This window comes from Cucurbita pepo, unplaced genomic scaffold, assembly GCF_002806865.2.
Source record: "Cucurbita pepo subsp. pepo cultivar mu-cu-16 unplaced genomic scaffold, ASM280686v2 Cp4.1_scaffold000139, whole genome shotgun sequence".
Lineage (NCBI taxonomy): Eukaryota > Viridiplantae > Streptophyta > Magnoliopsida > Cucurbitales > Cucurbitaceae > Cucurbita > Cucurbita pepo.
The window spans coordinates 183305-207732 of NW_019646439.1; the positions used below are offsets into that span (position 1 = coordinate 183305).

The 24428-nt window shown below is 34.4% G+C and overlaps 1 protein-coding gene across 1 annotated transcript; it reads right to left on the reverse strand.

Moving 5' to 3' along the window:
* Nucleotides 1–629: 629 nt before the first annotated feature.
* On the reverse strand, nt 630–9921 carry LOC111784016 (glycosyltransferase-like At2g41451). Its single transcript, XM_023664833.1, has 11 exons — nt 9495–9921; nt 8867–9016; nt 8704–8756; nt 8331–8439; nt 8005–8139; nt 7798–7842; nt 5907–6094; nt 5513–5654; nt 2243–2289; nt 1490–1577; nt 630–1370 (listed from the first exon to the last, which is right to left on the reverse strand). The coding sequence occupies exons 1-11, from the start codon at nt 9828–9830 to the stop codon at nt 1077–1079; spliced, it is 1587 nt and encodes a 528-aa protein (XP_023520601.1). The 5' UTR covers nt 9831–9921; the 3' UTR covers nt 630–1076.
* Between the last annotated feature and the right edge of the window lie 14507 nt (nt 9922–24428).

The following is a 24428-nucleotide window of genomic DNA, read 5'->3' on the forward strand; positions in this document are numbered from 1 at the left end:
TTTTTTTTTTTTTTTTTTTTTTTTTTTTTTTTTTTTTTTTTTTTTTTTTTTTTTTTTTTTTTTTTTTTTTTTTTGTTTATAATCATTTAAGGAATCAAATAAATTACAAAAGAAATGAAAAGAACAATAAGTGGATACGAAATATTTACCTATAATAAAAAAGTCAAATATGATAGCTATGATAAACCATAATGGAAGACTAAATATTATACATGATATTTGTCTATAACAAAGAATCAAATATGATACTTATGTTAAATCGTAATGGAAAACTAAATATCATACACGATAATTGTCTATGACAAAGAGTCAAATATGATATTTATGTTAAACATCCTCAATCATACAAGATATTTGTGTATAATATAAAGGGTCAAATACGATACATAAGTTAAACAACAATCACCATTTTTACTACATTTTGAAGTCATTTTCAGTTGTTTGACGTCAATTTTTTTTTCTAAAACTTTGAGATCGAACTGTCAAATTCCGTAACCAAAGGAAAAAATAAATCCCAACAAAATCAATAATTTAATTTACCAAATAATATACCATGTTCCATTTTTTGGTAATTAGGCAGAAAGAACATCCACAACTAAAAAGAATAAGGAAAGGAGAAGATCCACAACTAAAATGAATATGGATTTGGATATCTTTTAAGTTACATTAAAATTGTAAAATTGTTTGTTTCCTCTGCTTTTCCTCATAAAGATGAGGGAATCTCAAATGTTTTCAAGTATCTGCAAACAATTGAAAGCTTAAATCCAAAATCCAATTGGGCTACCAAGAAAAAAAAAAAAGAAAAAAAAAAAACCAATCATTAATCTTAAATCCAAAGTCCAAGCTCTCTCTACAATTCTAACTCTATAGACCGTAAAATCTAAACCTGAAAATGTACATCAGCCGCTTGGACAGTGATCGGGAAAACCCCATGAATTCAAACACTCAAATTTTTCATGGCAGCCTATATCAGTCTCCGCTTGCTAAAGGTTTCCTTCTCTCCCAGACTGACGAATTCCAAATCCCACCACCCAGGACCGTGTGAAGTGGAAACAATTTATAATGATGGATAATACTTATGTAGATGGAACTGGAAGATCATTGTCGAGGCTGGGCGGAGATAATGGTGGCATAGCTGAAAGGTCAGAGAGATCGTCCAGAAATTCCAGGACCCTTCTGGCAGCCGCTTGAGAATCCCCACCTCTATTAATACCAATCTTTCGAGAAGATATAACTCGAGATTTAATTGGTCTAGAAGAGTTACTACTCTCAACAGATGATAAGAATTGATCTTTGGCCAGTGTATTTTGAACAGCAGATGAGATTACAGAACTAAAAATGCCAGAATTCCTCAAGCCTTGAATAATGACCTGTAAATACAATAAAACATTTGAGTTCATCTTCCACCATGCATTTTTATTGATGCAAAACGATTCGTCTTCTAAGTTTAATACTTGAAACAAGAAAGATTTGATACAATTTGACTCACCATAGGTGCATAAATCCGAGTCAGAATACCCTTTCTTAAGAGTTTCAAGTTCAGGGATTTATCAGTCCAAACAATTCGTTCACGATACCTAAAACATAACAGGAACTTGTTAAAAGCCAGACCAGGATTTATGTAATCTGAGGATTGAGTCTTAGGATAACAAATAAGATAGCAACAATGCTGTCCATCTCCCAATGTATGCAAGAAAATATCGCAAGCTGGAAGAGGAGATAATGGGACAGTAGTAGGGAAGAATACTTGATACGAAATCTCACAACTAATCTCACGAAGGCTTTTTCCATAATGACAAATGTTCAGAAAAGCATTCAGAAAGACCTGGAGGCCAAGTAGCCATCAGAAATGAGACAATAGAAAACACCAAGGCCAGATTACCAAAGTCTTTACTTCTCTGTATTTGTAAAACTAAACCTAGAATACTATTTCCACATATAGCTTTCTTCCTTTATTAACTACTTCACTAAAAAACATTCTAAAAAATCGAGCCGAAGTTTAAGAACAAAAAAAGGTAGGCTACATTTTATAACCATTTGGCTTTTCGTTTTTAGGTTTTGAAAATTTCTCTAGCATCATATTTCTAAAGATTTAACCCTGGCCTGTGCAATTTCGGACAGCCTTGCAATATAGATTTAGCCAAGTTACTCATGGAGATTCTACATATGCAACCCATGAGACCTTTATATTTCAAATCAAACAAATGGAGATGGAAATTTTACTAATGCGCATAACCATTACCAGCGAAGCATTTCTTCCTCTGTTGCAGTTGAAGCAATTATGAATGCCTGTAAAGAACATAGTGTGAAGATGTCAAAGGAAAGTTCAAAGTATACAAGAAGAGTGAAACTTAAATAATTATGCTTCCAAAAATTTATACTTATACAAGAGGAGTTAAATTTAATGAGCCAACAGTGTTTTCTTTTAAGGAAGAATAATTTCATTGATGAATGAAATAGAAAGAAGTAAACACCACTCCCATCACTAAAAGGTGTATTATGTAAAAGATCTCCGATTAGTAATTAAAGATGAAGTACTATAAATCAGAAAATGAGTGTTTACATTTAAACCAATAAAGAGAACAAAAAACAATTAATTCCATAAGACTATCAAAATTGGATGTGCTAAATCTCTGAAAATTAAGCCATTTCTCTCACACCAAAGAGTCCAAGAAAAAAAACCTTGAAAAGTCAGCCATAAGACTTTCTTTGGTCCATGAGAAGGATGACCCACAAAGATCAGAGATGGTCTTAAAACTCTTTATATGTAGATGGCTCCTTTTTAATACATACACAGATATTTAAAAAAGTAATACAAATATTTAGAAAAAGAAACACACACAGATATTTAAAAATATTATACATTCATACAGGATTGATATATTCTCGCTTAATGCATTACCTAGCACTTATTTTCCTAACTAATGGCAAGTTATTGACGTTTGAGTTAGATTCCAACTGAATTGATGGGTTGGGAGGGTAGTATTTTTTTCTTGCAAAAAATAAAATCTTCCAAAGAAAGGAACTGAGAGTAAATAATTTTTTCTTACAATAAATAACATCTTTGAAAGAGAGAAACTGCTGTGTATAGAGGAAAAACCCTGACCCTTTGAATTTGTTTGCCTCCATAAGACTTAGAACCAGAATCAGCAAAGAAACATGGTTACAGACAATGGATGACACAACATACGTACACACACCATTCCGAACAAACTGGCATACAGATATTGTATAAACCCATTGATTGATATATACAATGAAAAATTTTAACACCTTTCAAGTAAAAAAGTTCCCAGATAAATACGGAGAATGATCAGCAGTAATTTTAGTCTTTTCTAATCACCCTTGATTCTTAAAAAAAAAAATTAAAAAAAAAAAAAAAAAAAANATAAACCCATTGATTGATCTATACAATGAAAATTTTCAACACCTTTCAAGTAAAAAAGTTCCCAGATAAATACGGAGAATGATCAGCAGTAATTTTAGTCTTTTCTAATCACCATTGATTCTTTGGAAAAAAAGAAAAAAAAAACCATTCGTTCTTTAGACAGAAAAGACAAAAGAACTGTGAATCTGAGAAGAAAAATGAATCTTCTCTCAAATTTGACCATGTAAACTTTCTATTGACTTGGGAAATTTCTTTAAAATTCAGCACCTCGTCATCTTGATGAACTTGCCTTCAGATATTTTTCTTCCACTGGATTTCTCATGCTGGTGTAATGTGGAAGTATGAGGCGTATCCCATCAGGTTTTTAATTCTTCCCACAAAAAAATTCTTTCCTCGTCTTCGGGTCACAAATATTTGAAATCCAACAATCCTTCCCATCTTCGAGAAATACCTTAATTGATTAGGAGTATCCTCCCTTAAGCATCTTTTCCACCCTAATAATGTTTCATCCTACAAGATCAGCAAGCCACCTGATATTCCAAGGGTTTTAACATATTGTTATCCAATATAGACCCAGCTTCTCAATGTTTATTAATCCTTCTGTCTATCAACTTCAATTTAGTTTCTTCAAACATCATAATTTCCAGGCAGATTCCTAATCATTCTTGTAACTTTAGTCCTTTTGCTACAGTCATCAAGTTCATATTCCTCGGGAGAACTTTTCACAAAAACTCCACTTCCGGATCTGAAACATGAGTACTTTTTTCACTATCACAATTAAAAACTGTGACCAAGTCTTTCTTTACAATGTAATTTTTGCTGGCCTAGCTTGGTCTAAATTATATCCCTACTTCAATAGCTAAAGTTTCTGTGATCTTGGTTGGGGCTAGGCTGTCCTCTCCTTATGTAATTTTAGGTTATCTAGTTGCTTGTAACAAGGTGGCTTTCCATTGGAATTTGGTAGTCTTGTTTTTGGAGTAATCACGAAGAGAAACTACTCTCCATCTTAAATGGATTTGAAGATTCCTTTGGAAGAAAATAAACTCTGTAGCATAAAGAGATAATTATGGATGCTCTTCTACTCTTTACAGGCTTATGGTTGGTTTTCTACTTTAAACAGGCAAATGATACTTCACTAAGTTCAGCAATTCACTAAGACTCACGTTACTAATTGCGTACCAACTTCAATCTCCAGCTGCTGGAATGAGAAGTCAAGTCTTGGGTTCTTGATAATCACACAATCCTGACAAACCACGAGGTGGAAGAGTGGCTCGGTCCAATGACCTCCCATGATAATATTCACCTCTCCTCTCGCATATATAGGATAAGAGGTGCTTGTGCAAATACTTTTTTGGTGGCTTCTCCAGTAAATCTTCCCTTATTAACTTGTACTAGGAGATTATATTCCCCAAAAAAAACTTGTGTTAGAGGGAAAGGTAAGCATCCAAGGGAAAGTTACTCTATAATGGACTAAAAGAGGAGGCTAAAGCTAAACAATAATTATTTTGATCCAAGCTAGACAACCAACCTTCTCTTTCAACCTATTTGGTACAATATAATCTTTTTTCTTTTTTCTTTTTTCCATTTTTCTTGTTTGGATAGGGAAAAAAAAAAAATTATGAAGAAAAAGGATAGTACAAAAAGGAGATGAGGTATCCCCATCAGCCCAGAGGATTATAAAAAGGATTACCAATTGGCGAAATTTGCACCAAATTTTAATTAAAAATACCTTCTGAGATTAGATACCAAGTAGAAGCAAAACAAGTAATACACTCCTTTGAGATTGGTAAGAGCACAGTCTTTGTGTGTCCAAGAGCAAAACAAGTAATTAGAGTGTCAAGGTAATTAGGATGGTTTGTCAAGGCTAAATCTCCCACCTTTGTGGAATTTCTTCGGCTTAAAAATAACTTGATCACTACTGAAAAAACTTCTGAAATATATATACAAATCTTTCTTTTATAAAAGCATATAAATACAAAATTAGAGTTAGCTACATATAGAAGCATTGAGTCTTAAAAGAAACAACAAAAATAGTAGGTGGAGCACAAGTAACAGTTGCATTGGCTTAAACTTAACTGAAAAAGCAGCAGAAAGAGAAAAAACACTGAGGGTAGTGGAACTCACAGCTCTATCAAATTCTAACATAAAGCATCTTTTAACATCATCTTTTGTTGGTTTGCAGCCACATCGATCACGTCTTGAAGTCAAATCAGTAAATTTAGGGTATGTGTAATGTAGAACAGCAGCTTCGTCCAACTTGACCTCACTATCATTGTTAAATACATATGTACCGAGTACAAAGAAATGATCAAAAATAGACCAAGAGTAATTAAAGAAGATATCCTCACTTTAACCTACTAAAGGCAAGATACAAGGAATAAATTCACTAAGAGGAAAAAAAATGAAAAGATTCCCATGGATTCCAGCAACGGTTAGCTATACTGCTTGGGAAACAAATATGCTGACATAAAAGAATTTTAAGACATGCACAACAAATAGATAAAATAATAATATATACTTGGGAGTCTTCATGTAATTGTGCCATCGATGTGCCCCATTTGGACGAAGATGGTCTCGAATCCGAGCAGCTGATTTTCCATTTCCATATGTCAAGAAATAGTTTGGATTGCCACGGGTAGCATCTTTATAATTACCAAAGTATACATCTTTTGGGAGATGGTCATAATTCTTTTTAAACATTGATACCTGAACAAGCATAAAGGATTAAGCAAAAAACTTGGTCAGGTTTGACCCCATGACTTTTTGGTTCTACTCAGACTCTCTTCTGTTTCATAAAGAGTACACAAACTACAATATTTTATTCCCGGCTAAACAGAAAAATAAAGATCTTGTCAAGCTAAACCAAAGAAAAAGGTATAGGTTGCAAATGTTGTAATGAGACTACATCTGAATCCAAGTTCCATTAATCAAAAAGAGGAGTCTGATTTGAAATTCCAGAGAAAGAGTGTGTGAGAGAATACTCAAACGAGAAATCATAAGGCAAGGTTTATGTTTTCTGAAAATTTCTTTCAAGTTTAATTTATTACATAGAATTTTAAAAACCATTTCCCCTCGTTACTTCTCTAGAAAACTTTTCATTTTTTAATATGGGTGAGTGCTCCACAAACTTATGCACCTCAACTATTCTTCGCCAAGGTGGATAGACACGTTTAAACTCATTCCCTTCAGAAAACTATTTGAAAAGATATTTCTTATAATTCCAATCACGACTAACTTTTTTATTTTTCTCAATACAAAATTAAGTAATTTATGGAGATTTATTTTTTTTTTAATTGTCTATGAACAAAGAAACATTTGAAAATAGTAAAATATAGTTCTACTTTCAGTGATTTGTAAACTGTTCGAGCAAACTCAATAACTGTTCAAGCAAACTCAATAACTGTTCAAGCGTCATAAGAAATTTTTAATTTTAAGAAATAGAAAACTAATTATTAAAACCGTATTCAACCAGGTCCTTACAATTTACAAGTTCAGTACCAAGTAACTACATGAGCTTACATTTCATTTCAATAACAATTGTTAAGAAATTTAACAGTTAAATTACATATTTGGATCATAATGGCTTTGAGAAAGTCAGAATTTAGTGGCTATGATGTTGAATGTTAGAATTAGTTCTTATGATTGATAAAACCCTTCTAGAGACTATTTAGGAGGGTTTTATCAAACCATAGAAAAAACATTCTAACTTTTAAAACTACAGAGAATAAATTCTAGCTTTCTCTAAACAAGAGGGACCAAATTTGTAACTTAACCAAATTTAACTAACAGAAAATTTCTGATTCCAAANTTTTTTTTTTAAATTGTCTATGAACAAAGAAACATTTGAAAATAGTAAAATATAGTTCTACTTTCAGTGATTTGTAAACTGTTCGAGCAAACTCAATAACTGTTCAAGCAAACTCAATAACTGTTCAAGCGTCATAAGAAATTTTTAATTTTAAGAAATAGAAAACTAATTATTAAAACCGTATTCAACCAGGTCCTTACAATTTACAAGTTCAGTACCAAGTAACTACATGAGCTTACATTTCATTTCAATAACAATTGTTAAGAAATTTAACAGTTAAATTACATATTTGGATCATAATGGCTTTGAGAAAGTCAGAATTTAGTGGCTATGATGTTGAATGTTAGAATTAGTTCTTATGATTGATAAAACCCTTCTAGAGACTATTTAGGAGGGTTTTATCAAACCATAGAAAAAACATTCTAACTTTTAAAACTACAGAGAATAAATTCTAGCTTTCTCTAAACAAGAGGGACCAAATTTGTAACTTAACCAAATTTAACTAACAGAAAATTTCTGATTCCAAAGTATGTTACAATATTATTTTATCAGTTAAACACTAGCCAGGTAACTTTGAACAAAATGTATGAAGAAATTATACCTCGCTGAAGGGTTCTTTTACGTCATCGCGCTCAACACTGCTCTCCTGAAACAAAATACAGCCAACATACCCTCCAACATCAGTGACAACATAAAGTAAAGAGATTAAGTTCATGAAGTTTTCTTAGCACCAAAGAGAAGACAACATTGGCTGAGACAAGCACATGGAGCAATCTTGAAGAAAGCTTTATGAAGTTGCTTCACTCACATAATTCGGAAAAATAACCATATCAACATTTGCAGGCACATCGGCAAGCAATAGTCTCAATGAGTACTCCCTCGTGCCCGCAGGGTGCATCAGTTCATCAGTATCCAGATGGATGATCCAATCCATGCCAGCATTCTGTTCAATAAAAAATTAATTACCTAGACTGAATTATTTTCGCATGTTAAAAAGTTGTGCGGATGTTCAGTACATAATACAGAGAGAGAGAAAAATACGATACCCTAGCCATGACAATAGCCANTTTTCGCATGTTAAAAAGTTGTGCGGATGTTCAGTACATAATAAAGAGAGAGAGAAAAATACGATACCCTAGCCATGACAATAGCCATTTCCATATTTAGTGACTGCTTCACGAACAATTCATAATTACATGGTTTGTAGAAGAAGCTTGACAACCATGTCTCGTTCCAAATCCGACTAAAATTCAAACAAATGAATCTCAGTTAAAAAGAGTCGAAGACTATTTTTTCTGGAAAGAGACGCACGTTACAAAAGAGAATTCAGAAGCAAAACAATGAAAAAAAATTCCATGGAACCAAACAACAAAGGAAATACAGGGAGGGAAATGTTATTCATGTCTGGAATAAAAAATATACNAAAAAAAAATTCCATGGAACCAAACAACAAAGGAAGCACAGGGAGGGAAATGTTATTCATGTCTGGAATAAAAAATATACTGACCTCTTTGCTTGCTGCTCTTCTAGCTCTTTTGTTCTGTATATAACTTTCACTCCCTGAAAAACAAATAATTTTCAGTTGAACGTTACAACTCCAGAAGACAAAAGAAAGAAATTAATCAACATGGATTTCACAGTGGGAAGGCACAGCACAGGACATGGCTCACCGGAATGGTTTCTAAGACTTTCGACACATTTGGGGAGGCAGCCTTCCCTTCCACGAACAGGAAAAAGTTCGAAACTCCAATGACTTTGTGATAGAAGATCCAGGGTAAAGTCTGCTCTAAACCAGCAGAAGTGCTAGTTGTAATGCAAATCTGATAAGTATGAAGTTCAGAGACATAAGTTATACATTCCTGTCTGGGTTGAGGGTTCAACACCAACGTAAAAGAGTAAATCTCCTTTGCTGATTCTGTCGAAATAGCAAGGATATTACATAATCCTAATGAAAATATGAGAAAACTAACATCTAAGGTCGAATTTTTCTCAGAACATCATTGGCGTCTCACGTGAAAGCTAAACAAAATTCATGAATATATAGCATTCATTCGTAAGAACCAAACAGAACCGCCATTCGAAATGGAAAACGCAGCACAAAATGGGATCTAACAAACAGAGGCAGCCAAAATCAATCCCAGTCCTCAGGAATAAAACAGAGCTAAGAATTGGCCACCTTAACAAGATTGGATCAATTGACGCCACACCCAAACGCCGAAATCCCAGTGGCACAATCGATTAAAGATATGAAACAACCGAAATCCAAGTCAGGAAAAAAAAATTAAAATAAAAACTGACCTTGGGCTTCAGATCCGTAGCGTAGTCGAACTTCCAATCCCGGTAATAAGAAAATGCAGGGGAATGAGTCCGACCTAGAAGATCAACACAATCCGAATTGGAAGAATGAGAAGGAAGAGAAGGAGCCGTAGTGGACATACCGGGGAACTGATGCTGGTCGGGTGACCAGCGAGAAACGGGGTCGTTGAGACCGCCCCGCCATTGGAGAAGGAAAGCAAAGCAAGCAAGAGTGAAGGGAAGAAGAGTTAAGAGGAGAAGCAGGCGAGAAGCAAGGGTGTGAGAGGGAGAAAGAGATTGAGAAGAGGAATTGGGTCTGAGAGAATATTGACCCGCCATGTGAAGTTGCAGAAGGAGAGTGTTTGGTGCATCGAGGGAGAAATGGAGAATGTTGAAGGAGCTGAGGAAGAAAGGAAGGATGGTATCGATGGAACCGTTTTGTCGTTAGGTGTTGTTTATTTATTTATTTATTTATTTATTTATTTATTTATTTGTTTGTTGGAAATTAAAATGGTGGAGTATGCTCCAATCCTGAGTTGCCACGTATTTAAATTATTATTTTTTTGGATTTGGTGTAAAAGTTTAATAAAAGTTTAATAAAAACATATATTATGAAGGAAGATGAGATGGTCCTAAAGTTTTGGCTGCCAAACTAAATTTATGGTGCTTTTATTATATCCGAATGTTCAAACTATTTTGACTTACCACCCCTAATTTTAGCATAATAACTAATAACGTGATTAGGGTAAGAAATCTCTTATTTACGAGGGACTTATTATTAACTAAGCTCCTCAACTTCCATACTAATATATGAGAAGTGGTTATAAATAAAATCATGACATAGTGGTATAATTTTCATACGTACAGATAGGTCATTGTTGCAAGGTCTTATCACACCGTTCATTTTAGTTTTCATGCATATAAGTAATTACTATAATTTTTATGCACACAAAATAGGTAATTATCTTAGTAAATTTTCCCCAAGGTTAAAATTAGGTCCGTGGAGTTAGTTGCAACAAAAAGTATTTAAATATCCAAAGTATAAAATACAACACCAAAGTATACTAGAGACTAATGGACATGGATCTAGGGTCCCTTTGCAGTCGCACAGCTCCTAAATTCTCTCGGTACTTCATGAACCATTTGAAACACAAAAGTAGCATGAGTACGTATAAAATCAAAAAGTAGTCTCTTGTAGGCTCTAATCGATTATTTGTAATGTTTCATGCTCAGGATTTGGATTTAAATTCAAAATCTGGATTCGGCATCTATGTGCTCCAACATTCCCCTATGACATGCTCACATTACTTCTCGCTTTTAAGAGTGAAGACTATCTCAGCAACCAACAACATGTGTCTTTTTCAAAGGAAGAATTTTAGGAGGTCACCCAACATAGAATCACTCCAACCAAAGCACACTTAACTTTGTGCATTTTGTTGGTATAGATAGTAACTTTCAATTCTTTTAAATCTATCATAGCCATCATATTCTCTAGATTTCTCTCGGTTCATTCAGTACCTCTCACTTACTTGGCTGTCACATGCCCACCAGCTTCAACCTTAGTTTGTCCTAAACTCTATCTTACTAGAAGAAGTACTGCTTTAATTAATACCATTTGTAATGTATTTTGTCCAGGATTTGGGTCAAGATTCAAAATATGAATTTGACACCTATGTGCCTCGATCTTCCTCTTCATCCCCTACAATATTGTCATGTTACTTACTTCTCGCTTCTAAGAGTGAAAATTATCCTCACAAACTAACACAGGTTCTATCAGTATACTTTGTCTTGACTCACATGCTTCTTTGGAAAATTCTATTGAGGTCACTCAACTTAGGATTGTTTCAAGCAAAGCACGTTAAACTTTGGAGTTCTATGATTGATCCATAAAAAAGAAAGATATATCTTGTCCGTATATATAGTAACTTTAAATTTTTTTAAGTCTAAACTAGCCATTGTATTCTCTAAATCGCTTTCATCATATATGGTATCGGTACAATGTACCCTTCGTTTATGCGGTTTTCACATGCCCACCAACTTTCGTCTCAGTTTGTCTCGAACCACATCTTACTAGAAGAGGTATCGCTCCAATACTATTTGTAACACTTCATACATAGGATGTAGATCGTGATTCAAAATCTAACCAACATAGAATCACTCCAACCAAAGCACACTTAACTTTGTGCATTTTGTTGGTATAGATAGTAACTTTCAATTCTTTTAAATCTATCATAGCCATCATATTCTCTAGATTTCTCTCGGTTCATTCAGTACCTCTCACTTACTTGGCTGTCACATGCCCACCAGCTTCAACCTTAGTTTGTCCTAAACTCTATCTTACTAGAAGAAGTACTGCTTTAATTAATACCATTTGTAATGTATTTTGTCCAGGATTTGGGTCAAGATTCAAAATATGAATTTGACACCTATGTGCCTCGATCTTCCTCTTCATCCCCTACAATATTGTCATGTTACTTACTTCTCGCTTCTAAGAGTGAAAATTATCCTCACAAACTAACACAGGTTCTATCAGTATACTTTGTCTTGACTCACATGCTTCTTTGGAAAATTCTATTGAGGTCACTCAACTTAGGATTGTTTCAAGCAAAGCACGTTAAACTTTGGAGTTTTATGATTGATCCATAAAAAAGAAAGATATATCTTGTCCGTATATATAGTAACTTTAAATTTTTTTAAGTCTAAACTAGCCATTGTATTCTCTAAATCGCTTTCATCATATATGGTATCGGTACAATGTACCCTTCGTTTATGCGGTTTTCACATGCCCACCAACTTTCGTCTCAGTTTGTCTCGAACCACATCTTACTAGAAGAGGTATCGCTCCAATACTATTTGTAACACTTCATACATAGGATGTAGATCGTGATTCAAAATCTAGATTCAACACATATGTGCTCTGACATTTACTACATCTCCTGCAACATGATCATGTTATCTACGTCTTACTTCTAAGAGTGAAAACTATACCAAAAAACTAGCGCATGCAGGTTGGTACGCTGCTACTTCTTTCTTACACACTTCTACTACCCTCATCGTGCACCTAAGACCTCCAAAAGCACCCGTTTATAGATGAATTATTTGTCCAACTTTTTATTTGGTTATATGTTAAAGGAAAGAGGGAAGAATAATTCCAATTCAAGTAATTTACAATGGAATAATATTCTTTTACGTTTGTTATATTTTCTTTCTATTTAACTTAACCATTGAAATTGACATAACAAGTGCCACAATGTTGTACCTAACCATCGAAATGGATGTAGCAAACCGTGTCGGACAAACCCAAACTTCAAATGGCGAACCTTGTGTACCTTTGTAATAGTTACAAAAAAAAATTGCTCAATCGCTGGTAAAAAACCGAGACTTCCAGTGAGGCGCCAAATTCTCGCATCTTCAACCTACCCACAAAACCATGCATGCACATCATCGCAACATGAAGTATCATCATAATATGTTATATCATCATCACACTTCTCATGTCATCATATCATAATGCATCATCATCCTAATGTATCATAACATCATAGTACATTATATCGTCATAATATCATAGTATCATAGTATCATCATAACGCATCGTAATATAATATAAAATCATTGTAACATATCATAATATCATATCACATCATCATAATCTCATATAAACATGCATGACACGTGTGAGGGTCATTGGGCACGTGTCATCATACATAAGACAAGTCTTCTGACCTAACTGATAGTAGGGTCACTTACTTGGTTAACCTTAGCCGATATTCTCTTTCCAACTTAGTTTTCTTTCGTCCTCTAAGTTTTTTTCACTTATACCGAGGGTTCACCTATTTGAATATTTGCTCAATAACTTTAGTAATTCAATTGAGTCGAAGCCGAGCCGAGTCATTGGAGCCAAAGGAACCAGTAGGAGGACATGTGTCCCACATGTATAGGAGCAGGAGTGCGTGGCGGTCGTGGAAGTAGGTCGGGTCGTCCTCTCATGCGCACGAGCACATTGCTGGGTCACGTAGTGTTGATGAGTTGGTTCAGGGTTTGTACGTGGGCCGAGGATTATTCGGCCTTCGGTTGTGTCTGCTGGGTCAAATGGACAGTTGGGCTGTTAGATGGGTATCTGACCCGGGTTCGAGTCGATCATCTTGTTTGCCTCATTATCATACATTTCTTTGCCTCTTTTCTCTCTCTTCGTGAGGGATCCTGATGTCGCTCTCTCATCGTTCCCACGTCCAAATCCTGGTTACCTCCAGTCTCTCTCCACTTCTTCTTCATAGTACCCTAATGTACTTGAAATTGTGAGTTTTTCGATGTTATATCTTTGCCCGCAACGCGAATACCTCATAGACCAAATAATATTTTTTTAAGCTTATCGTTCTATCCTCACGGATGATAGTTGTGTTACTCATTTGCGTGCCTCACTCTTCATTTGTGTTGAATTCGAGTTTTCGAGAAAACTAGCGTTTATATTTGACGAGGTAAAATCGTTCATCTTTCATCGTCTTCTCTCGGTGTCTCATGCTCTCAGATGGCATGGTAGTATTGAGTGGGTAGGGTGGGTTTGAGGGAAGTTTTAAAGGGGGAGTAGGGGCTTGGTCGGGGGACATTTCGTGATCCTCGCAAGAAATCTTAAGATATTTGTCACACACCTACCTTCTATAGGAGAGTTTTGAAGACAATTATGTTCATTATGCAATCTCTACCACACATCTTAATCATAATCATTATTATTTTTTATGTAATCATGTATAAGAATGTCTGGTTTTCTCCTCTTACATCATAATTAATTGCATAATGTTTGTGTTAATCAACTTTGTCTTTAAGCTTCGTACTTTACATTGTGATTAAGAACACCGGACAAAAGTAAATAAAATAAAAATATAATATAATATAATATAATAGTAAAATGTTTGTGTACATTAAAAGCTAACCCATCACAATCATACTTAAAACAAATCCCAATTACACTTTGGTGCTATCCAAATTTAATATAAATAGGGGACAAGATTCGGATACGTTTACTAATAAAACACAAAAGACCTTAACTACAAAGACAGATTGATACCTTAGGCCGACTCTCTCGATGCTCGCACAGTTTTTGAATTGTAAGGACTAGGACTCGATGACTCTAAAAAGATGGGCAAATTTTTTGTGAAATAAAACGAAAGAAATTTCAAACACAGTATACATTATATTATTATTATTTCAAAATAGTTGTCATACATTAGTAGTTAAAACACAATATAATAGTTAAAACACAAAATAAAGAATGGACGCAAAATATTTAAAATAAAAGGATGTGGAGGACAAAGGGTGAGGTTTGTCTATGGCACCAGCTCCAGAGTCCACTCTCGTCCTTGATCAACTTTTTATTATTACTTGAAAATATGGAGTGAGTACAAAAATTCAATAAGTAGCCTATTTGAAGGCTTTTAATCGCATTTTTGATATGCTAATGTACCACACTTTTTCTTTTCTTGTTCGGGTTTTTGTTGTAAGTACTTGGGCCAGTTAATTCTATTCTTGACTAGTGGCTTCTTATCATGATTTATCGTGACGACCTGAAACCTTGGTTTCAACCTAAGGGCCTTAATGCTATGGCTCTTGATCTTTGTCCTTGGAACTTAGATCTTGATCTATATTTTAGTTCTTGATCGTTGTCTTGTTCTTGGTTACTTTCTCGGTTCTTATTTTGTTCTTTGTTCATTTTTTAAAGGTGCCATCTAGATGGTCACCTAGTAGTTGTTGTAGTAGGCAAATTTCATAAGAGGTAGGTGTTCGCCCCAACTGCCTGTAAAATCAATCTAACAACCTTGCAACATGTCTTCAAGTATCTAATTGAGTCTCTCTAGTTGACTATCCGCCAGAATGTGGAAAAGTAGTACAATCTCAACTTTGTCCCCATTGTCCTTGTCTGACACAAAGTGTATGGATATCATCGATCGGTCAATGATTACCCAGATGACAGGATATCCTTTCCTAATATCGGGTAACCTAATATAAAATCTATTGCTACATTATCCAATTTCCACTACCGTATGTGTAACAACTAAAAAAGAATGGAAATAAAAATTACCCATTTCCCCCACTAATTCTCTGGGCTCTTCAAATAAAAAATAAAAATAGATAATTTAGATATTAAAACATCATCTCCTCATAAATCTCAACAAACCTCAGAAACTGAAAGATTAAGAATTTGTTAATTACTTAATAAAATTTAGGAATTAGAATTAGCGAATGAATTAGGTGAACATCTTTAACGGAGTGAAACGCCTTGACATAAATAGGAACAGAAGCAAGCTAATTTAGAGTTAGATAAAACCTCGGCGAAGGTAATATACTCTCTTGTACTCACTAGGACTTATCTTGGTTTCTTAGCTTCTTGTATCGTGAGATATAAGTTATGGGTTCATATTCTATCCTAGCATAGATTATAGTTATTTCAACTTAGAATTTTGAGATTTTAAATCAATAAAATAAAATATTAAAATACAGTAAAATGTAATTTGAAATAAAGACAAACAACACCACTATTAAATAGAAAAATGGAAAAATCAATTTGGAATACAAATACAAAACGATAGACAAAGGGAAATGCTCCTCTACCTTGACCGATAGCCTACAAACACCTGAAAAGAAAGGAGAAATGAGTTAGTATAAAAATATTCGGTAAGCGACCAATTTTTAGGCTCTCATTGCATCCTTAACCTAGTAAATTACCACGACACTTTCTCTAAGTTCTAAGAAGTTTGGGCATAGTTTAACTATCTAGACTTCTAGGAAGGCCTTTCGAGCGATTCCCTTATATGTCACATACCCTGTCAAGGCCTAGTGTCGTTACCACCTACACCAGGGGCAACCATCATGTGTCTTTTACCTGTGTAGTCCTTGGTTTCCTTTTAGAATTGGTTTACAGCATCGAGACGTCAACCTTGACTCGTCCCTACACTCAATAGAAGCACTCACCTTTGACAACTATTTATGTCGTCTCAAGTCTCTCTCTTAGATGGTTTACGGAGTCACGACATAAGCTTTGACCCGTCTCTATACTCAGTAGAAGTACTCACCTTGAAAACTACCCGTGTAGTCTCAAGTCTCTCTCTGAAATAAGTTTACAGAGTCACGGTGTCTGCCTTGACCAGTTTCTACATTCAATATAATTACTCACCCTAAGTCATCTATCTATGTAGTCCCTAGTCTCTTCCAAGACTAGTTTACGAATTCGCGACAACAACCTTGATCCATTTCTACACTCAATAGAAGTACTCATTCTAAGCTAACTACCCCTCTAGTCCCAAGTCCCTCTTCAAAACCNTTCAATAGAAGCACTCACCTTTGACAACTATTTATGTCGTCTCAAGTCTCTCTCTTAGATGGTTTACGGAGTCACAGCATAAGCCTTGACCCATCTCTACACCCAGTAGAAGTACTCACCTTGAAAACTACCCGTGCAGTCTCAAGTCTCTCTCTGAAATAAGTTTACGGAGTCACGGTGTCTGCCTTGACCCGTTTCTACACTCAATAGAATTACTCACCCTAAGTCATCTATCTATGTAGTCCCTAGTCTCTTCCAAGACCATTTTATGAATTCGCGACAACAACCTTGATCCATTTCAACACTCAATAGAAGTACTCATCCTAAGCTAACTACCCCTCTAGTCCCAAGTCCCTCTTCAAAACCGATTTAATTAGATCACGGCGGCATCCTTATCCCGACTTACACACAATAGTAACTCAAGTGACCTTGGGATTCCGTTAAGCTTCCTTAATCATACTTAGATGTTGTGGAAGTTTATTAAGTCCTTAGTGGCATCTAGGTGGTTTAGTCCACATCTCATATTTCCGGGACGTTCGAAGTTAGCGCCTTCGTGTTATTCCAATCTCTAGGTGTATTCAAGTTTAGAACTTTGATNTTGGAAGTTTATTAAGTCCTTAGTGGCATCTAGGTGGTTTAGTCCAGATCTCATATTTCCGGGACGTTCGAAGTTAGCGCCTTCATGTTATTCCAATCTCTAGGTGTATTCAAGTTTAGAACTTTGATCACCGCTCACGGTCCTAGGGTGCTTGGTCTACTAGAACGTTTTGACCTAGGTCAAAGTGAAAATTACTCTAGCTTTGGTTCCAAATCTTAGCTTGGTTTACTCATGCATGCTTTGTTAGGGAGATATTCCTATCGATTACCTAAAGCATGAAAAATATAATCTATTCACTTCATATATATTTATTAGGAAGATATTCCTATCATACACCTAATCATGGAAATCATACACTCAAGCTAGCTCCACGTGGAGATAACATTCATCAATCGCCAAAAGCACAAATCACAATATCTCATCCTCCATTCTTTCACCGCAGAAAACATAGAAATCGACATGCATAAATTTCCAACCTGAGGGCATTTCGATAAGTTTTCATACCATACATAAAAAAATAACAAATGGTGGTCGAACGTGAGAGAAAAGAGGGACTCACTTGGCTCACGCATAGGCCAGAGAAGCAGACACACTTGGATCCATGTGCGCGTGTTTCGCATGTAGGAGGGAGGGTTGGACGCAAGTCAGTCAGCGAGTCGGGTCAACCATTTGGTTTGAATCGAGAGTTTATGGGTCACATGAAATGATGAGCCTTTAATTTTGGGTTCATGTAGGCATGTGTGATTTCTTACCAAATTTCATATTACTGAAACGTTGCCAAATCATATTTTAACACGTGACATTATCTTGACCAACAATGCAGCACCTCCCCTCACCTGACTCGTGTCCTCCAACAATTTGTCTCTCTCACACATTTTGTGTCACCGTCGTACTTTTGTAACCTTGTAGTTTCATGATTTGATCATGACCAGCTTTGAGGAAAACTCAAGCCTCATATTCATTTTTCATCCAACTTTATGGCTTCATCAGACCTTAGGCAAGGTTTTTCTTTGTCCACCGAACATAACTTGTGCCAAACTTATTCAGCTACATACACATCCTTTACGTGCATGTTCAATCATCTGCGACACAACTGACTCGTCTCTACACGAGGCCAATTTATTTGGCTTATCCTTGGCTCTACTCGAGGCCAAGGTCTCTCCATGCAACATCGCTTCTCACCATCTAATCTTGGTTTCCAATTAACATGGCTCATATGTCTTAACGTTATCCTAAGTCACGGGGTGTCATCGACCATCATAGCTCACTCAGTCATGCCATCAAGAATGGGCACACGTATCGTTCATAATATCGGAGCATCTAAAACATTCATCCATCTAGATTTTGTCGAGGTATTGGACCCTCTCATGTCCATGTCATGTCGTTTACAGACCCCATACTAGATAGCAAGTGTATGATCCAACCTCCGACACATGGACTGGAACGCAATACCGACACACCCGTGTCATCTAGTATTGTCCTTGAAAAACTCATTTCAAAGGAAGTCGCCTAAGACACTCGTCTCGCAACGCTCGTCCTCACTATGCCACACGTATGTGTCACAGAGTAGCTCGCTTAGGCCACAGGATCCAGGGGTGGTAAAGAGCTAACATTATGTCTCTCCCATAGTAAATTTTGAGGTATTTCCAATCTTCCTAGACGTCATTTTGGCAAAGTGTCATATGGTGTCGTGGAGCATCCATCCAGTGTTCGTTGATACCAAATTTTGCAAGCATTCATATTCCATACAGACGGACTTGACTTCAAAACCACATGCGCAAATTCTCTCCAAAACTCCAACTTTTTTTTTAGCCCCTACCCGACCCTTCAACAAGCCTATTTGTGACACTCAAGTCTACTCATTGCCCCTTATCTTGTTTGTGTCTCGTCTCTTCTTCAATACACACATTATATTGTGTATTGGATGATGCATTGTCCTCCTCGATCACATCATGACATTTTTTATATTAGCCCTTGCATGGCTAAATGGTTGCCACTTGAGGGTTACTGTTTACTTGTCTTGAAGCGAGAATCACAGTCAAATCTTTTCATAATATGGTTGTGACATTCTGTACATCTTCCCCATAATTTCTTTGTTTTTCAATCTTTTCTCATTTATTTGGATTTTCATAATTTTCTATATATATAGCTCAAATCAACTTGGTTCTTTTACTAAAACTATAGAGTTCTAATTCATCTTTAAAAATATATTTTCCTCATCATTTATAATAATTATAGAATAAAATAAATATGTCTATGTTCGATCTAAAATTTATAATTTATAATTTCTTGACGTTTGCTAGAACTCGATTTTCGTTTTGATTGAAGTCTGACATCCTTCACAAAACCTATGCAAAATCCTCTCAAGAGTAACTCATAGCCTAATTCTAAAAAATTCTCTCTCATTCGGAGAGAAATAGACACTACAATTCAAAATTCTAACCTCTTGATCTACCTTGTTTCTCGACCGAATTGGACAATCCAATAGCCTAGACTTGCTATCCCAACTCTAAGCAACTTTCATGAAGGGTTGTTACTAGAAAACGCCTCCTTGTGTTGGAATCTGAGTATGGATGAAATTTAGCCTCAAGTGCTACACAATAGTTCTAGAGATTTGTTGCACTTTTTAAGCCCATTGCAAAAGGATGGGCTTTTAAAACTCATCCTTTGTTTTATTTTCGTTTTTGTTATTATTATTATTTTTTTTTTCTATTTGTATTATTCATTCTTCCAGTTATTTATTTATTTTCTTTATTATTTTTCTAATATGATTATTTTCATTTTATTTATAATTGTTTTTCTTTTTATTTTTTCATATAAATTATTTGTTTGAGAATAATCATTAATATGGGTGGCTAAATAAACTTGAACCTCAAACCATAATATTTATAGTATACTCATTAATAGGTGACCATTAATTATCTAATCTAAAATCAATTAATGTACTGAAATTGTTAAAAGTTATTATGAAAATCTAAAAAATATCATTTATTTATTTTCATATCATTGCATATCTTAATTTATTTTATTTTGAATAATTGATCTTAGTTTATAAAATTATTATAATTAATTATTTAATTTTTAATAAGTCAATAATATTACTTAATATATATCTAATTTATTTTTACAAAAAAAAAAAAAAGATTATTAAACGAATGAAAATTTTATTTTAACCCCAGTTAACTATTTTAAATTAAATAATGTAATAAAAATTATTGATAACATTTTATTTATATGAAATTCTAATAACATTTTCCATACAACACCAAACACAGATATTCTATTCCTGACATTATTTTATCATACATTCCATCATAAACAAAACTTTCAACCAAACTGCCACCTTTTCACGCACTTGATTTGAACTCTTTTCAAATGTCTATTCCAAGGTGAGTTACAATGCTCATTGATATTAACACTCTTTGAGTTTAAGTGATTATTGTTATGATCAACCAATTCTACTATGATCGGAAGGAAAAATCTAAATAGAACAATATCTTTTGGTGGTGGGCTTGGGCTGTTACAAATGGTATAAGAGCTAGACACGGAGCGGTATGCCAGCGAGAATGCTGGACCCCCAAGTGGGGTGAATTGTGAGTTCCCACATTGGTTGAAGATTGAAATAAAGCATCCCTTATAAGGATGTGGAAACCTCTCCCTAGTGTTTGCGTTTTAAAACCTTAAGGGGAAGCCCGGAAAGAAAAGCCTAAAGAGGACAATATCCGCTAGCGGTAGATTTAGGTTATTACCGATGTTATTTATGTTAAGAATTATTGGTGTTTCACATTAGCTAATTAAGGAGAAGATCCTGAGTATATAAGAGATACTCTTTCCATTAGTACAAGTCATAATGAAGAAACTAAAAGAAAAATCATGAGAACTCTTACTCAAAGTTAGACAGTATCATACTATTGGGGAGGGTGGTTGTTCCTATCTCTAATATTAGAGTCATGCCCTTATTTTCACTTAGTTATATCAATTGAATCTTTAAATGTCGAACAAACAAGTTGTGAACCTCGAAGATATAGTCATAGCTGAAGATCATGGTCCTACTCCAAAAAAGAAGAATTATCTAAATAGCATTAATCGAATAGATATGAGTATTCAAATACGAAAATGAAACGAACAAAACCCTCGATCCTTGTTTGTATGATGCTATGGGAGAGAAATGAATGACACCTTTTTATTTCTTTTGTATAATTATTATGAGTAATGGGTTTAATTAAACCAGCAACGCATCGTGATTGGCGGAACCATTTTGGCTTTGGATTCTTGTGATTGGGAAAGCTGCGAATGGAAGGGTATTATAGTAATAACGACACTTTTTTTTTTGTTTTTTTTTTGACCAATTTGGTTTATCATCATTATATTTTTTTTTTCCTATTTTTACTTTCCAAATTTTGTACTTCTTTCACAAAATCTTTTTACTTTTATTCTATTCCATTTGCATTCCCCTACTCCCTTTATTCTCTCTCTAAAATACATTCTATTCTATTCCGATGCCAAAGAATAAGAATTACTTTTTTTAGTGCTACAAAAAGGTCCGCTCAACGATTAAAATGAGAGTCACTTGATAACGACCTATCTTTACATGCATAGTTAAACAGTGGTCGGTGGATACTTAAATACAAAATATTATAATTAAAAGATAATCTCGTACGGTTGAAACTAATAAAATTAAAATTGGTAGGATTATAAGTATTAAATAGTAAAACTTATTTTTGGAGATATATTCTGATTTTTAAGATTATTTTAAGGAATCATATATATCTTTTTATTGACGAGTGTTGGATAAAAAGAAACATTATTCTTGTTTTCCTTTTTACCTAATAAATTCCTAAAACAATCTAACACCAATTAATTTTTATTCCAATTTATTGGTATTTTTTTATCTTTTCTGAAAAATCAACTTTTATCTCCTTTTACTTCATTTTGGGGCTTTAATTATTCTCTTGCTTTTTATTTTTCTATTTTCTATTTTTTAAAAATAAAAAACATATATGTTTGATAATTGTTTATTATTCTTTAATTCTTTTTAAAAAAAATTAGAAATAAAAATATTGAGAGGGAAATATGTTAGAAATAAAATATTAGTTTATTTAGAGAGAAATATAAATAAAAAGATAAAAAAAAAAAAAATTAGAGAGTTAGTAAGGTTAAGAATAAAAGATATGTTAAAAAAGAAAAGAAAAATAAATTAAAGAAAATTTTTATTGAGAATAAAATTAGGTTAAAAAAATATATAAGAAGAGAGGAAAAGAGAAAAAATTGAGAAAAAAAAAACCCTTTTACAAAAATTTAAAAACAAAATGATTATAAAATAAGTATGCTATATGCTATGTAATATATGGCACGAAGTCGTGGACGAAGAGTTTTGTTATCTAATTCAAAATAAGAGGGTTTTCACTTACAAGGACGTTTGCAAATGGATCAATGTAGCGTGGGGTGGTCAACTTCTAGCTCTTGCTTACTGGATAGAAGACATTGATTCTCTTTATACAGTTAGTTTAGTTAACAGTTATTCGAGTTCAATTCCCACTACCAATATAACATGATTGAAGAGCAAAATATGGATGAAAGAAAGATTATTTGAGGATAGATATGTAGGTTTTACTCGTATTTGTTGTAAAATTTAAATTTAATAAATAAGTAAAAATAAAAACAAGTCTCGGGTGAAGTGATTTCTAGCGAAAGGTGAAAATCTTGCAATGTGATTGAATCATGTTTATCTTAACCCATTCACTCACCCAAAATGCCTCTTCAAGTAATTTGCTAATTTAGAGAGGATTTGGGGCAATGTTAGCATATGACTTAACTTGGACTCGAGGTAAGAAACCCTCTTTTGTTAACTCTTATTTTAAACGTTTTCAAACGTTAGATATGTATTGTAACTAACACTAGGGTCCCGATCCAAATTAATTTCTCATTCTTTTAAGGGTCTTAGGAGCCGAATTTAAAGATAGGGTAGAGAGAAAAATGGTTTGAAAAATCGAAAAATCACCGGAACTCACACAAATATAAAAGAAAATAGTGATAAATGTGAGGAAAATGGTCAAAGTCAACTCTTGGGGGGTATTTTGGTCATTTCTACTTTCTTCCCTAAACATATATCTAAAAGTGGTTTAATTAGGGGTTAGTAAAAAAAAAATAATAAATAAATAAATAAAAGAGAAAGAAACTGAAAAACTTCTCTAACTAGCATTGAAAGTCCGATTTCGGGCAAGGTTCCTTCACAGAAGTTACTCGGACGCCCAAGGAGAACTATTCTAGACTCTTCGATCGTCCTAAACCATCATAAAATTGAGCAAGAACATGAGGTAAGTTTTTGAGTTTTTAGTTTCGATGTTCTTCAGACCTAGGAGATTCACGAAGAATTAAGTTTTTGAGTTTTTGACTTGTCGTATTATTGTGCAAACTTCAAAGTGATCTTTTAAACGTTGTGGTACCTTTTAGATGCATGCAAACCGAAGATAATATCTATCTATGTGCACAGGAATTATAGTAATTACATATTTGTGTGCATGTACATTAGAACATAAGACAATTATACCTATATGTGTATGAGAACTATAACTATTATTTATTGGTGTGTATGAGATTTATATTGGATCATATGTTATAGCATGTTGTCTTTTTTGAGTTTTCCCTTTCGAGCTTCCCTAAAGGTTTTTAAAATGCATATACCACAGGCAGATATTTTCCCCTTTAGGCTTCGCGTCAAGGATTTTAAAATGTGTATGGTAGGGAGAGGTTTCAACACCTTTATAAAGAATGTGGGATCTCACAACCCACTCCTCTTCGGGGCCCAGCGTCCTCAGTGACACTCGTTTCCATCTCTAATTGATGTGGGATCTCACAATCCACCCCCCTTTGGGGCTCAGTGTCCTCGCTGGCGCTCGTTCCTCTCTCCAATCAATGTGGGATCTCACAATCAACCTCCCTTCAGGGCCCAACGTCCTCACTAGCACACCGCTCAGTGTCCACCCTCCTTTGGGGCTCAACGTCCTCACTGGCACACCGCTCG

Excerpts from the sequence above, each read along its gene's own strand:
- LOC111784016 (XM_023664833.1), bottom strand. The coding sequence starts at position 9,830 with ATGGCGGGTCAATATTCTCTCAGACCCAATTCCTCTTCTCAATCTCTT. Across the intron at positions 8,757-8,866 it reads AAGTCTTAGAAACCATTCCG|GGAGTGAAAGTTATATACAG; the intron begins GTGAGCCATGTC and ends TTTGTTTTTCAG. Across the intron at positions 6,095-7,797 it reads TAAAAGAACCCTTCAGCGAG|GTATCAATGTTTAAAAAGAA; the intron begins GTATAATTTCTT and ends ATGCTTGTTCAG.